The sequence below is a fragment of the Alexandromys fortis genome, unplaced genomic scaffold, assembly GCF_014885135.2.
Source record: "Alexandromys fortis isolate MF-2015 unplaced genomic scaffold, M_Fortis_MF-2015_v1.1 scaffold_212, whole genome shotgun sequence".
In the NCBI taxonomy this organism is placed as follows: Eukaryota; Metazoa; Chordata; class Mammalia; order Rodentia; family Cricetidae; genus Alexandromys; species Alexandromys fortis.
This window is the reverse complement of record NW_026068091.1, coordinates 2601184-2615928: the sequence shown is the minus strand read 5'-3', so window position 1 is coordinate 2615928 and position 14745 is coordinate 2601184. Positions and strand designations below refer to the sequence as shown.

Genomic DNA, 14745 nt, shown 5'->3' with positions numbered 1-14745 from the left:
TTTTTCTAGTTCAGTTCAGAAGCTTCAACACAAAGCCTGTGCTGGAGGAGCCACAGGGCCTCACAGGCCTTGCTCAGCTTCCCTCTTGTCCTCGGAGGTCCCGGCTTCCTCAGCAGTTCACACTGCATTGGCTGTGGGAGCTGCCTGGACCCTGCCCTGCCCTGGTCTCCTCTCCTCAGAGCATCCCTCCCTCCTTCCCTGTTTGCTCCCCTATAGCTCGAGAAGAGGACCCATGGCCTGGGAGGACACATACCTGCTATCCCCCATCCTGGTGGTGCTCCTGGGCTCAGGTGAGGACAGGGGACAAAGATAGAGGAAAGGAACCAGGAAGGGGAGAGGGAAGTGGTTGGAAGGTGTGAAAAACGGGGCCCTAATGCTGGGAAGGCAGAACACATGGTGTGTTGTAATGAGCAGCCAGCTCTAAGCCACACTATGTGCATAGACACAAAGAGGTCACTCCCTTAGAAGGGAGGCATCTCCTAGCCCTGCTGTGAAAACTGGGGAATTCTTTGACCTGAAGGGTGTGTGTTTTCCCAGGCTTTTGCACAGAGGATGAAAAGTTATTTCAAGCAGTGGAGGGCCAGACCTTTTCTGTGAAATGCCAGTATTATCACAGCGACCACATCAACGGGAAGGTGTGGTGTCAGAAAACATCAACAGAACGTTGTAAAGTGTTAGTGTCCAGTCTCAGCACAGATACTCGGCGGCGAAAATTCTCCATCCGGGACCATCCTGACTCTCTCTTCTTCACTGTCACCATGACTGCACTCACGGTGAGAGACTCAGGTCTCTATTTCTGTGGGATTCAAGAAAATGACAGAGCAGTGGCTGTTCTCAGAAGGTTCCGCCTGGTGGTTTCAAGAGGTGAGCTTCCCCCTTCTATGTAGCCCTCAGCTTTCCTGATCACCAGGCTCCAGAGTTGGAGAGGAATCTAGAAACTGTGTCTTCTAATAGCTAGGAACTGGGGCACAGGGAAGAACTCCCCAAGGCCACCTGTTGGTTCAGGGCAGAGCCAACCCTAGAACCCAGGTTTGCTGACCTCTGGGCAGTTTTTACCAGTTACTCTAAACACTTCTGCTGCTGCTGCTAACACAACTCTGTTTATGGAGGGATCTTGTTGTTCCCTCCAGGTGGCACAGCTGCCCACTCCCAAACATCCCTTGCTGCCATTTTGTCAGAAACCTTCTCTCCAGGGGTGGCAGGCTCCATCACATGAGAGCCCTCAGAGCAAATGGAGAAGGCACTGAGAATGTGGACCAAGAGGAGACAGCTACACAGAGAGGCACACAAAGGGCTTAGTGGGGAAGGCTGGGAGATGCGATCCTTGTCCAGGATCTGCTCTTGATGACTGAGAACCTCTGAGCTCTGGGAAGTTGACCCAGAGGCTGCTGCTAGTGGCCTGAGTTTCCTGTGTATCTCATGCAGAAGACTGCAGTGGCGGAAGGCTCTGAATCAGTCTGTCATGTTCATGGGCTCACAGTGTGAACAGCTCCTCCCAGGGCTTTCTCTGCTGCAGAGCATGTCCAGCCCTTTGGTTATAGGGGGGCCTGGTGGTTATTTTAGGAAAACTTTGACCCAGACACACCCTATGGAAGAAAGGCATTAGGTGTGACCTTTATATGTTCAGACACAGTGGACACAGGAGTGGGGAGATGGCTCAGTCAGTAAAGTGCTTGCCCTGTGTGGTTGTAGTCGTTAATATGGCAGAACCTAGAATCACCGGGGAGACAGGCATCTGGCCTCAGTTGTGAGGGACTATCTTAGCTAGAGCTGGGAAGACCCATTCTAAAAGTGAGCGGCACCATTCCCTAAGCTTGAGGTCCCAGTCTTAGTATAAAAGGGGAAGTGAGCCTGGAACATTCACTGGTCTCTACTGCCTGACTGCGGATGCCCTGCAACCAGCTGCTTCATGCTCCTGTTGTCTTGAGTTCCCTGCTATGATGGACTGCACCCTCAAATCTTCTTGTTGTCTTTGTTGTTGATGTTTTATTGAGCAATACATTTTTCTCTGCTCCCCTTCCTTCCTCTCCCCTCCCCTTCTATCCTCTTCCATGCTCTTCATACTCCCAATTTACTCAGGAGATCTTGTCTTTTTCTACTTTCCATGTAGATTATTAGATTTATCTGTTTCTCTTAGGGTCCTCATTGTTGTCCAGGTTCTCTAGGATTGTGAATTGTGGGCTGGTTTTCTTTTTATGTCTAAATGCCACTTATGAATGAGGACACATGATATTCATCCTTCTGGTCTGGGTTACCTCACTCAAAATGATATTTTCTAGATCCATCCATTTGCCTGCAAATTTCAAGATGTCATCATTTTTTTCTGCTGTGTAGTACTTCACTGTGTAAATTTACCACATTTTCCTTATCCATTCTATGGCTGAGAGCATCTAGGTAGTTTCCAGGTTCTGGCTATGATAAAGAAAGCTGCTGTGAACATAGTTGAGCACATGTCCTTGTGGCACTATTGAGCATCCTTTGGATATATACCCAAAAGTGGTATTATTGGGTCTTGAGGAAGGTTGTTTCCTAATTTTCTGAGAATTTGCCACACTGACATCCAGGGGAGTTGTGCCAGCTTGCATTCCCACCAGCAATGCAGAAGTGCTCCCTTTTGCCCACATCCTCATCAGTGTTGTTGATCTTGGCCATTCTTACAGGTGTAAGATGGAATCTCAGAGTTGTTTTGATTTACATTTCTCTGATGACTAAGGATGTTGAACATTTGCTTAAGTGTCTTTCAGCCATTTTAGATTCCTCTGTTGAGCGTTCTCTGTTTAGGTCTATACCTCATTTTTTTATTGAACTAATTTTTCTTTTGATGACAAATTTCTTGAGTTCTTTGTATATTTTGGAGATCAGCCCTCTATCTTTTGTTGGGTTGAAGAAGATATTTCCCAGTCTGTAGGCTGTCATTTTCTTTGATTAGGACTCTTTCTGCTGAGCCTTTGATCTGTTCTCGCAGAGGTCTCTGGTTCCAGCCTACTCCCTTAGCTAATGCTCCCTTGTACCTACTGCTGTGGAGTTTGCTGTCTCAGACCTGCTCCAGCCTAGGTCACAGGTTCAGTCAATGTCCACATTTCTGTAAATGTCCCTAGTCTGGCTCCACTACTGGCCTGGCCTTGGTGCTACAAATGCTTCTCAGGATTTTTAGGAAAAGCATTTATTACAGAGCTCAGCTGACATTTCAGGCTGCAGAGCACAAGCTATGAGAGGGGAGAGGGAGCTGTGTCAGGTGAGGATGCATTGGAGCCCATGGTTTCTAGAAGCCTGGCTTTCTCCCAGAATCTTCATCTGAGGTCCAGTGCAGCACAATGGTAAGTGGGGTCCTATCTATGAATTCCCCTTGGGTAACAGGGCTCAGTAAAGGGCAAAAAGTAGAATTGGAGCATAGTTGCTTTCCATTTCCCAAATCCCTACTTAGGAGTCATGTTCTTAGGAATCTCCTGCAATCTACTCTCCTCCTCCCAAGATGCCCTTGGTGCCTCCCATGGGGTTCTAAACTGTTTATCTCAGATCTTGCTGTGGGCATGAACCACATGAACTCCTTATTTTATGTAGACCCTGGCTCAGCTGACCTGAAGTGACACTTGCTTGTGAGGAACAAGTGTCTAGACTTACTTAAGTACTGACAAATGCACTTACACACCCCCTATGGATTTCTGAATTCACTGAGGAACAGCTATAACATGAATGGGTCTGCTTGTTGGGGTTTCTGTCCCGCCCGGTACCCCACAGCTGGCAAGTCCCAAAGAAAATCACACAGAGATCTCTGTAAGTTATAAAACTGATTGGCCCATAGTTCATTCTTCTTATTTTCTCTTGTAGCTTATATTAACACATTATTCTTATCGATGTTAGCCACATGGCTCCATACCTTTCACAGCCAGGTAGATTACATCCTGCCTCTTCAGTGGTCTGCACAGGAGTGAGGGAAGAGCTTCCCTCTTCCCAGAATACTCCTCTTCTCATCACCCCACCTCAACTTCCTGTGTGGTTGACCTGCCTATACTTCCATCCTGGCCAATCAGCGTTTATTCAAAATATGATTGACAGAATACAGACAATTCTCCTGCACCAAACAGCTGATACCTTGCTGGGCTCTACATCCCGAGTAGTAATAGTGGATGATCAAGGATGGCAGAGAAAAGAGAAACAGGCCTCCCTTCCTAGAGCCAGGGAGTCAGTGCCAAGCCCAAGCTGAGGCTCACATGCAATACAACAGTAAAGGACACCTTAGAGAGATGTGACTTACAGAGACAGAGAGAGCCATGTAAGGGGAACAAGGGGGAGGTGGAGAGCTGGACTGCAGCAGAGGAGAATGTTTCCATAGCTCAGACAGCCCAAGGAGTGTTTCATTCACATCTCTCCAGCCCCCCTCCTTTTTTCCTTCCACTCATTTTTTTTTGTCTCATCTTTGGGCTGGCTCATTTTGATTTAATAACAGAAAACCTTGCTTCATGAGAAGCCATGATCTTTTCCCTCCCCAGATCACTTATCTCTACGTACTTAAATATCCATTGATTATCCATCCATCTAGCATCTATCCATGAACTTATCCATACATTCTCGGTGTCTTCCTGCAGGTCATCAAAGTACTACTGCCTCTGCCATGATCCCGACTAGGAAAAGGACCAAGACTCCCCCCTTCATTACCACAATTGCCAGGTGTGTGTGTGTGTGTGTGTGTGTTTGTGTAACTGTGTGTGTAACAATAACCCAAGATAGCTGCTGTTGTTCCCTCTTCAGATGCTAAAGTCACATTCTTCAATATGACAAGTGTTACCATTACATTTTCAGGCTACTGGGCTCCTTGTTTGAATACTTTGGTCCCCAGTCCATGTGCTGCGAGGATATGGGGATGAAGACGGGCTTAGGTAGAACAGGGTCAGACTCAAGTCACCTCAGTCTGTGAAGGATTTCTCTGAGAAATTAGAAGTGAAGACTGAGAAGAGGTTCCCATGCTCCCCAGTTCATCCCGTCCTCCCAATCTCATCCCATCCTCCCCAGGTCACCCCATCCTCCCCATCTCACCTTCTAATTTCTTTCACACCTGGGTACTAATAGAAGGAAAATGGTATCTTAAATGGCTAAAAGTCCAGCCAAACAGAAAGTGGGATAGTGTAGTGAAATACTCTCAGTGAGTCTGGGTTCTCATGGCAGGCACATTGTGTGACTTCATGCAAGTCAGGAACCTCTGTAGTGTAGGGTTACTGGCAGTCAGAGCTGAAAAGTGAACAAGTCACAGATATGGTTTGGTTTGATAAGATCTCACTATGTAGCCTTGGCTGAGCTGGAACTCTATGTTGATCAGGCTGACTGAAAACTCAACTGATATCCATCCACCTGCCTCTTAAAGGCATGCACCCTCATGCCTGAGTAGCCTCACAACTCCTGAAATTTTCGAATTGCTCCAGTTTTTGCCTTTTCTTTTGTTTTGGTTGATTTACTTCCTTAATTTGTTTTTTGCTTGGGTTCAACACTGGTGGGAGAACCCAACTCTACATTGATGGGGTGTCAATTTCTGCCATGATTCTCAGCAGTTCTGCTGTTGTTTTTAGCAATGCTGAGCATGGAAAAGGGTGCCTTGCCATTGCTGTGTAGGTATTTTACCTCCGAGTTACATCTCCAGCTGCTGGTCTCAGGATACTAGAGTAAAATGTTCATGATTCTAACAGGCATTTGTGCGAGTCAGCTTCCATCTCTATATTCCTTTTGTCCCTGTGTAGAGCACTTTGTCCCCACCTATCGGCCCAGGTCAGGCAGAGGTTGTTCTCTCTCTCTCTCTCTCTCTCTCTCTCTCTCTCTCTCTCTCTCTCTCTCTCTCTCTCTCTCTCTCTTTCTCTCTGTCTCTCTCTCTCTGTTTCTCTCTCTCTCTCTCTCTCTCTCTCTCTCTCTCTCTCTGTCTCTGTCTCTCTCTCTCCCTCCTGTGTGGGTATCTTTCTTATGTCTACTGCTGTCTATCTAGAACTTGGAGAAGTGTTTTGCTAAAATCATGACAACCCCGCAATGGGTTTTCAGTAAGGTTGGATTCTTCTTGGTTTCTGGAGAGGAAAATGAAGACTAAGGTAGGACAACTGTCCCCAGAAGCAGGTGAGAATGGGGACAACAGGGAGCAGATTCCCTAGATATGGACCTGATGTCATCCCACACAGAAGGCCAAGATGCCCGGGTGAACTCCTCCTTATGCATCTCCTGGACCTGAACCCTAGACTCTCCAGAAAACACATTTCTATTTGGTTATTTTAGGAAGAGATCAACTAAACTGCATCTAAACATTCCCACAGGCTGAAGAAAGCTGCAGGGAAGACCTAAGTTGGAAAGACTGGATGAGGAGGTGTTTCCCAGACTCGGCAGTGTGGGTGGTCATTGATCAACCTTCAATCTCCTCTCTCTGCAGGGTGTCCGTATCCAACATGGTTGTTCTCATAGTCTGTGTACTCTTCAGTAAGACCCTTATCTCCACTGTCTTGTTTGCTGTCACATGGAGGTCATTTTGAGGACAGACAATGATGACACAACAGTGACTTATGACTTTCAGCCATGCCTAACTCACAGAGAATCTGGGGGTAGCCTTGTGCTAAGGACGAACTGTGACATGAATTGAGCCTGTAATCATGGGTGACATCTAAGTCTCAGAATGTGGCCTGCTTGCCCTGCCATTTCTCCACAGTCCACGATCATCTTGGGTATGCACTCTGTACCCTCAGAAGACAGGAACCAATGCCCAGCACCTCTGTCCATTCTGCTTGAATAGACAAGATGGCCAAAAAAAGAAAACAACAACAAAAAAACATGCTGTGCTCCTCCCTGTCACCTTTCATGGGATCATTAGATTTAGGGGTGACCGCTGCTATTCCTGCCCCTTGTCCTTGCCTTAGGCAGTGCAAATCTAGCCTCCTGGGCAGGCCCTTGCTTATGAAGATGCCTGCTCTCCCAGCCTCTAGGGCCTTCCTCTCTGGGAATCAACACTCAGATTTGTCTTCCTCTGTGGCCCTCTGAACACTCCCAACCATGGACCAAGAAGACAAGATACCTTCTTGAGGATTATGCAACTGGGAGAGAGAAATCATGTTAAGCTGGATGCTGTTGTCTGGGAAACTCTTGAAGGAGGAGATGGCATCCATGGTTGGGATCAGTGCATGCATCAACATACTGTGTGCATTGTATCATTGAATCTTCAGTGCCATGACAACCAGTGTGTGTGAGACCAGAGGGAGGCCAGAGGACTAGCAGGCCACCACCTCCTGGTGGGAATGAGGTCTAGAGAGTTCTCCTACTGAAAGACTCCTCAGATGAATTTCCCTACTCCCACATATTCCCAGGTTTATGTCAAGTTGATAAAAACTAACATACACAGGAAACAAATTTTTGGTTTATGTGCACTCATCCTCTCTTTTTAATTTTTTCTGGATTTATTTACTATATTAAGCATAAGGTGCATTTATATACACTATGTGCATGTTAGTTGCCCCTGAAGATGGTGCCAGGGAGTGATGTGGGTTATTTATACACGCTGATACCATGTATTGCTTTGCTGTGATTCATGTAATAAAAAGCTCAATAGCCAATAGGTAGCCAGGAGGTATGAACAGAACTTCCAGGCAAGTAAAAAAAGGAAGTGTGGTTCTTTGGTGTTTTGTTTTGGGTTTTTTTTTTACACTTTTGCTCTTTGGGGACCTGCTATCAAGCTACCCAATAATCACAAGGTAGTGGAGTCTTACTTATGAATGCCAGAACTTAGCTTGCTATGTTTCTAGCCAGGTTTTCTTAAATCATACCATATATATTTTGCCTCTTGGCTTTTACCATTTTCTATGTCTGTATATCTTTTTTCTCTCTCTTATTCTTTGTCTTGCTGTGTTCCTGGGTGAGTGACCTCTTTATTTATCCTCTCCTCTTTTTCTCATTCCTTCTTTTTCTCTTTTTGTCCTTCTATTTATTCTCTCTGCCTGGCATTCCTGTCTGTACCTTTCCTGACTCTCTATTAAGATCTTTATTAGACCAAACTAGTGTTTTAGGCAGCTTCACAGAGTTAAACAAATGCAACATAAAAGAATGCAACACATCTTTTCATCATTAAAACAAATATTTCACAGCATAAACAAATGCAACACATCTTCAACTAATATTCCACAAGAGAGGAGAGTTGAGGCCCATGGTAGATATTAAAGAGGCACAGAGAGGAAACACAAGGTGCAAGATGGAAGAGAAAAATGCCACATTATAAAACAGAGATTAATATCAATGAGTTCATTTAAGTTATAAGAGCTAGTTGAGACAAGTGTAAACTAAAAGGCAAGCTTTCATAATTAATAAAAGTTCCCATATCATTATTTGGGAGGTGACTGACAGGACAGCTGGCACTGGACTTTCAGAAAGTTGTAAGTCCTCTTGTGGATGCTGGGAAGCAAAATCAGGTTCTCAGCCTGAGCAGGAGTGGTCTAACCACTGAGCCAGCTCTCCAGTCTAGGAACATGAACACTTTTTCCCTTCATGTTGAGGGTACCAAACAAATTCAGGTGTTGTCCATGATAAGGAAATACTCTGCTTCTTTTTTTAAAATTAAGAAGAACTTTTATTCATGAATCCAGATTCTTCAATTACATTGAAATATCTTAAAGACTTTCATAATTATATTTCTTAAATTTTTTTAAACATAGAAGTTGTACATGATGTTGGAAAGAAATGTGAAATGACTCCAAAGGTCATGATAAATATTGTTGATCCTCATCCTCCTTTTCACATTGCTTATCCATTCTTTCATGCATGTTCATATTCATATGAACACATAATGAAACAAACAATAGAATCATGATAAACATATGTAAATATGAATATTTGTCATCCTCTATCTTAACAGTTATTATCTTCTACCGTATTATGTTATGATTTTTATTATATTATTATTATCATCTCATTATTTTAAAATCAAATTGTCTTCAGTAAAGAAAAGAAAGATATATCCTGAAACCAGTCTTCCTTTGGAGCCCATCTTGCAGAGAATAAAATCTCATGAGTTTTACTAATGGTATTCCAATAGCACAAAAATACTCTCCAGGGTGTACATTGCCCTTTCTTTTCTTTTCTTTCTTTTAATTCCATTTTACATTTTAACCACAGTTCTCACCCCCCACTCCTCCTGTTCCCCAACCTCACCCCACCAAGTTCACCCCATCTACTCCTCCCAACAGGTAAAGACTGTCGTGGGAAGTCAACAAATTCTGGCACTTTAAGTAAGGGCAGGACCAAGCTTCTCCCCTATGCATTAAGGCTGAGCATAGCATCCCACGATGGAGAACGGGCTCCACCAAGCTAGCTCATGAACCCGGTCCTGCTACCAGGGTCCCCTCAGATAGTCCAAGCTTCACACTGTCTCCCACACATGAAGGGCCTAATTCGGTCCCATGGGGGCTCCACAGCTGTCGGTTTAGCATTCATGAGTGAGGATAATTTTAAAATGTCATTGTTTTCAAATGTTAAGATGTTGGATGACATCTTTTTTCTTTCATCTTTGAACAAATCTTTCCTGACTTGGATGAAAGGACATGTGGGTCAGGATAGGAGTGAATCTCTAACAGGCATCAGACTTTATAAGGATTGTTTGGGAAGTTCCTTGGCCATCATCCTTGAGAGATGTTTAGGTAAATTTAAAGGGAAACTTATTTCCAATGTGTTGGTGGAGGCTGCTCATTCGTTTCTCAGCTGTCCAGGCCCAAAATAATCAAACAGAAACTGTATTGTTACAACACTGGTTGGCCTATTTGCTTACACTTCTTATTGGCCAACTCTTATATCTTAAATTAATCCATTTCTTTTTAATCTGTGTATTGTCACATGGTTGTAGCCTACCAGTAATGACTTCTCCCTGACTTCGCCTACTCTCTCCTCTTCTATCTGCTTGGAATTCTTGCCTTGCCCTATTCTGTGCTGCAATAGGCCCAAAGCAGATTCTTTATTAACCAGTGGTCTTCACATTGCCCACATCAGCAATTAAATGAAGTCATCGTGTGACTTTTTCTTATAAACTGAGCTTTTCTTTCACACATTTTGAAGTGTTCCCACCTATTGAACTTGCAGGAAGGCCAAGTCCAGATTTATTACATGAGAAAGAGATGCAGAGACAATGAGTTATCTTCCTCAGTCTGCTGGAAGGTCACCGTGCCCCTCTTCAATTTGTCCTTAATGCTTACTGTGTCTGGATGCCAAGCAAAATCAGATTGAATCTTTTTATCAAGAAAATCCAAGCCAGGGTGGTGGGCCAGGCAGATACTAAAATTAAGTCTGAACATAGCATCAACAGTTACCAAGAGCAGATACTGGGCAGGTGCAGCTTGGAAGAGCTCCTTTCTGATGGCAGATTGGCACCATATACTTAGACTTTGGTGATGGCTCACATGATCAGACTGAAGAGAACTGCACAGACAGCTGTAATGTAAATACATATGCACATATATTGTTGCAAATACGTATATGTGCATGTACTCATTAACACACATAAGAATACATGTGATGCCTACGTATAACAAGCACACTAACATATGCATGCATACACAAGCACATAAACACATTCAGATATACAGATTAACTCACAAACATTAGCAGATGCAGACACATACTTATAGATAGATACACATCTACAGAAACATGCGTATTCATAAATATACAAATGTATTTGTTTCTACAATACCTATATGAATGAAAACAGTTACATTCAAAGACATACATATGCATATATGCATGCTCATGTATGCACATATGGTAATTAGTGCATGTAAAACTGATGTAAACAAGGATCTGTGTGTAGTCCAGTCAGCAGAAGTACCTCAAGGTGAAGTTACGAGACTTGACATTGTCTTGCATTCATGTATGTTTCCACCGTTGGGACAAGCAGGAAGAAGGATTCATGAAATGTTCGCTCTCCATTTTGAATCTATTCCTTTCATTTTTTGAGATTATAGTCTAAACTTATATCATCACTCCCTTCCATTTCTTCCCCACAAGCCCTCCCATATACACCTCATCTCTCTGCTTCAAATTCTTGACCTCTTTTCATTAATTCTTGTTACATAAGTATGTATATATACATATAAACCTAAATGTATAAATACAAGCTTCTCCGTCTGTATAATGTTACTGTATGTGTATATTCTCAGGGTTGGCCATTTGGTATTTAGCCAGTTAGTCTGCCGTTCCCTGGGGAAGACTTTTCCCCATTCTCAGCATTCCTTGGTCTCTGTAGCTAGTTCTTTGTGTAGGGTTGAGCCTCCTGGGCTTTTCCCATTTTGTGTTAGCACATCTATGTTGCTGCTCTGTTCAGCTCATGTCCAGGCTTCTAAAAATTATTTTAAAAACGTTTTATACAATATATTTAATTAGATCCTTTCCCCTCCCCAAGTTCCTCCCAGATCCTCTCCACTCCTTACCAATTCTTTACTATTCATGTAGCTTCCTCAAAATTAAAGAGCATTGGAAATTAATATTTCAAGAAGGCTATAGTGTCACATCAACTCGTGTTTAACAAAAATTTAACAAGTCATCATCCAATGAAAAATAAACCTCAGTTGTACCTGGAGGCACAGGGCTTTACCTCCAGCACTCAGGATCTTTATCATCCTTGGAATGGCATGGCATCTAAAACTCAGGTTATTTTTCAAGCTCTCAATTTAAGGCTTGTACTGTGAATGACTCTGGATGAGGGACTACTGTAGTGTGCGCGAGATTTTTCCTGCAGCACAGTGCCCAACATGAACACCATAAAGAAGGAAAAGTCCTTCCTCGCTTTCAGAGTTCCGGTCAATCCTGGGGGAGGATGTGGTGAGACGACCTCCCATCATGGAGGACAGCGGATGTGTAGCTGAATGTGGGAGCTGCTGCCACCAAGGCCACCGGGGGCCCTGTAGTTAAATACGGCATTGTGACACATTTGCCAACAGTAACAGGATTCTGAAGGCACAGTGGCAGAAACCAATTTAAAACCAAACACAGCGACTATGAGGTGCTTCTGACAGCACTCATCTGTATCTCATGGTCAGCTTCACAGCAGCCATGGTTCTGAGCACATGCATGCACCCTTTACATATGTGGCTATTCACTGCAACACCTTCACATATATACACTTCACATGGCTGCTCACTGGCCCCCAAACAAATACCCTTTATATACATGGCTGTTCACTGTAACACCTTTACAATCATACCCTTTACATGGCTGTTCACTGGCGGTACCCAAACACCCTTTACAGACATGACTGTTCACTGATGGTACCCCAAACACCCTTTACAGACATGGCTGCTCATTGGCGGTACCCCAAACACCCTTTACAGACATGGCTGTTCACTGGCGGTACCCCCAAACACCCTTTACAGACATGGCTATTCACTGGAAGTACCCCCAAGCACCCTTTACAGACATGGCTGTTCACTGGCAGTACCCCCAAACACCCTTTACAGACACGGCTGTTCACCCGCAACACCTTGTTTCAGATTCAAGACCATTTTGTCTTCTGACCTCAGTGTCTTTAGAGAACCTACACAGCTGTCTGTTCTTATATAAACATAGAGGTTTCATTACAGAAAAGAGCGATTTCTTTGCCGTTCTTCAGAATATAGTGTTCAAATTATCTTTGGATTGTATAGCATTAGAACGTCTGATTAAAACAATAGGTGTTTGAGTGGTTGCCTTGAAGGAATTTCATTTAAATATTGAATGAAGTTTGGTGGGGAGCAGGAGAGTTGGCTTAGCAGTCAGAGGAGCTCTTATGGTTCTTATAGAGGACCCAGGTTAGATTCCCAGCACCTACATGGTGGCTCAAACCTTCAACTCTTGTTCCAGAGGGAGTGACACCCTAGTCTGACCTCTGTGGGTACCAGGCATACAGCTGAGGTAATACATACCTGAAGGTAAAACACCCATACACCAAAATATTTTTTAAAATGGCATGAGATTTAGGACAGATTTTCCAATAATTTCTGAAATGGGATCTAAACACTGTGATTCCATTTTGTACTGTGTGTTTATATGAAACAACATTCTGATATTTGATGATTATAAACTAAAAATTTAAGTCAATTCTGAACAATGTTAAAGAGACTATGTCCTGTATTATCAAATATTCTAAGACTTAATGATTTATGCAAAAATAAACACGTATCTCTTTAGCATAAAATTTACTTTTATCTTTAATAAGTGATAAAACTATAGCATACTAAAGAACTGAAGTAAAGTAAGTTTCTCTATGATTTGTCACCAGTAAGTGTTTGGTTTGTAAACCTACATACTTGTGAACCAAGGAAAATGTTTTCAGCAGAAAGGAACTGGGGACAGCTCTGTCCTAGGCCTCTCTCAATTTTCTTTATTCCTTTATTCCCAGCTTGTAGGATGGTGCTCCCACACGCCACAAAATTCTCCTCTAGTCATTCTTCACGGACAGGCTTAGAAGTGCATTAATGCCCTAGAAATCTCAATCCAAACAAGGAGACATAGGTGGAAATCATACTCTTGGATGAATATAATCATAGAGATTGTTTTTTTAATATAAATATTTATTTATTTATTATGTATACAATATTCTGTCTGTGTGTATGTCTGCAGGCTAGAAGAGGGCACCAGACCTCATTNTCAAGGTCCCTGCCAGCCAGCGAGCTACAACAGACAACACACAAGTCCTCTCTCTGTAGCCGGCCCTCCTGCCTCAAACAGTCAGAGTTTGCCCTGACAGGATGGCCCAGAAAGCTGGCATTTTTAAGTGGTGCAGCTTTTTTCCTGCTAAGGCTGAAAACTGAAAAGCATGCGTTCAGCTTTTCATCAACACCATTTAAGTGTTTCGTGGCCGGACCTCTTAAGAGCTGCAGGGTTTTGCAGCTAAAGCTGAGTCAGGAAGCCTCTCTTATATGAGAGCGCTTGTTTGCCTCTAGCAAGCAGAGCAGACCCAAGAAACTGCTGCTACCAAGAAAATATGCTTTACTCTTTCCCAAGCTTTCTCAGGCTTTCAGTGGACTCAGTTGTCCACACGTCTGTGGTTATTTTGAGAAAGAATCTCACTATGTGGCCCAAGCTGGCCTTAAAACCACAATAATCCTGCCTCAGCATACCCAGTGTGGGGATTACACAATCTCAGCTTGTGGCCTCCCTCTCTTAACAGCTAGATTTTATTTTTAAAATGATGAGGTCCTGTTGTAATATGAGCGGCAGGGCTGCGTCCCCAGCACCCCGGCTGCCTGGCTAGCTTATGCCCTGAAATAGCAACACACAAATTGTATTCATTTAAACACTGCTTGGCCCATTATATCTAGTCTCTTCTTGGCTAACTCTCACACCTGGACTAGCCCATTTATAATCTATGTAGCACCCCAAGGTACGCTTACTGGGAATATTCTAGCCCACGTCCATCCTGGGTGGGGGCTTCATCGTGCATCTGGCTCTGAGAGGAGCTATGGAGTCTTCTGAGGAGTCTTACCTCACTTCCTCTTCCTCCCAGCATTCTGGTCTGTTTACTCCATCCACCTATGTTCTAACCTATGAGGACCAAGCAGTTTCTTTATTATAATTAACCAATGACCTTCCTCCATCATTTCCCCTTTTTCTGTTTAAACAAAAGAAAGGAAGGCTTTAACTTAACATAGCAAAATTACATATAACAAAACAGTTATCAAGTAAAAATTACAATATTTACACCTATTTTATCTTTATCATAACAAAGGAAAACAACTTAACTATCTATCTATTCTTCAACTGCATCAAAGA

At 43.4% G+C, this 14745-nt stretch overlaps 1 protein-coding gene across 1 annotated transcript in view; it reads left to right on the top strand.

Annotated features, from left to right (window-relative positions):
• Positions 1-232: 232 nt before the first annotated feature.
• The window catches only part of LOC126488935 (trem-like transcript 2 protein), a 44300-nt gene continuing 29787 nt past the window's right edge, over positions 233-14745 (top strand). Inside the window, 2 exon segments of the mRNA XM_050122819.1 lie at positions 233-290; positions 538-773. Coding sequence (XP_049978776.1) covers positions 233-290; positions 538-773 — 294 coding nt within the window.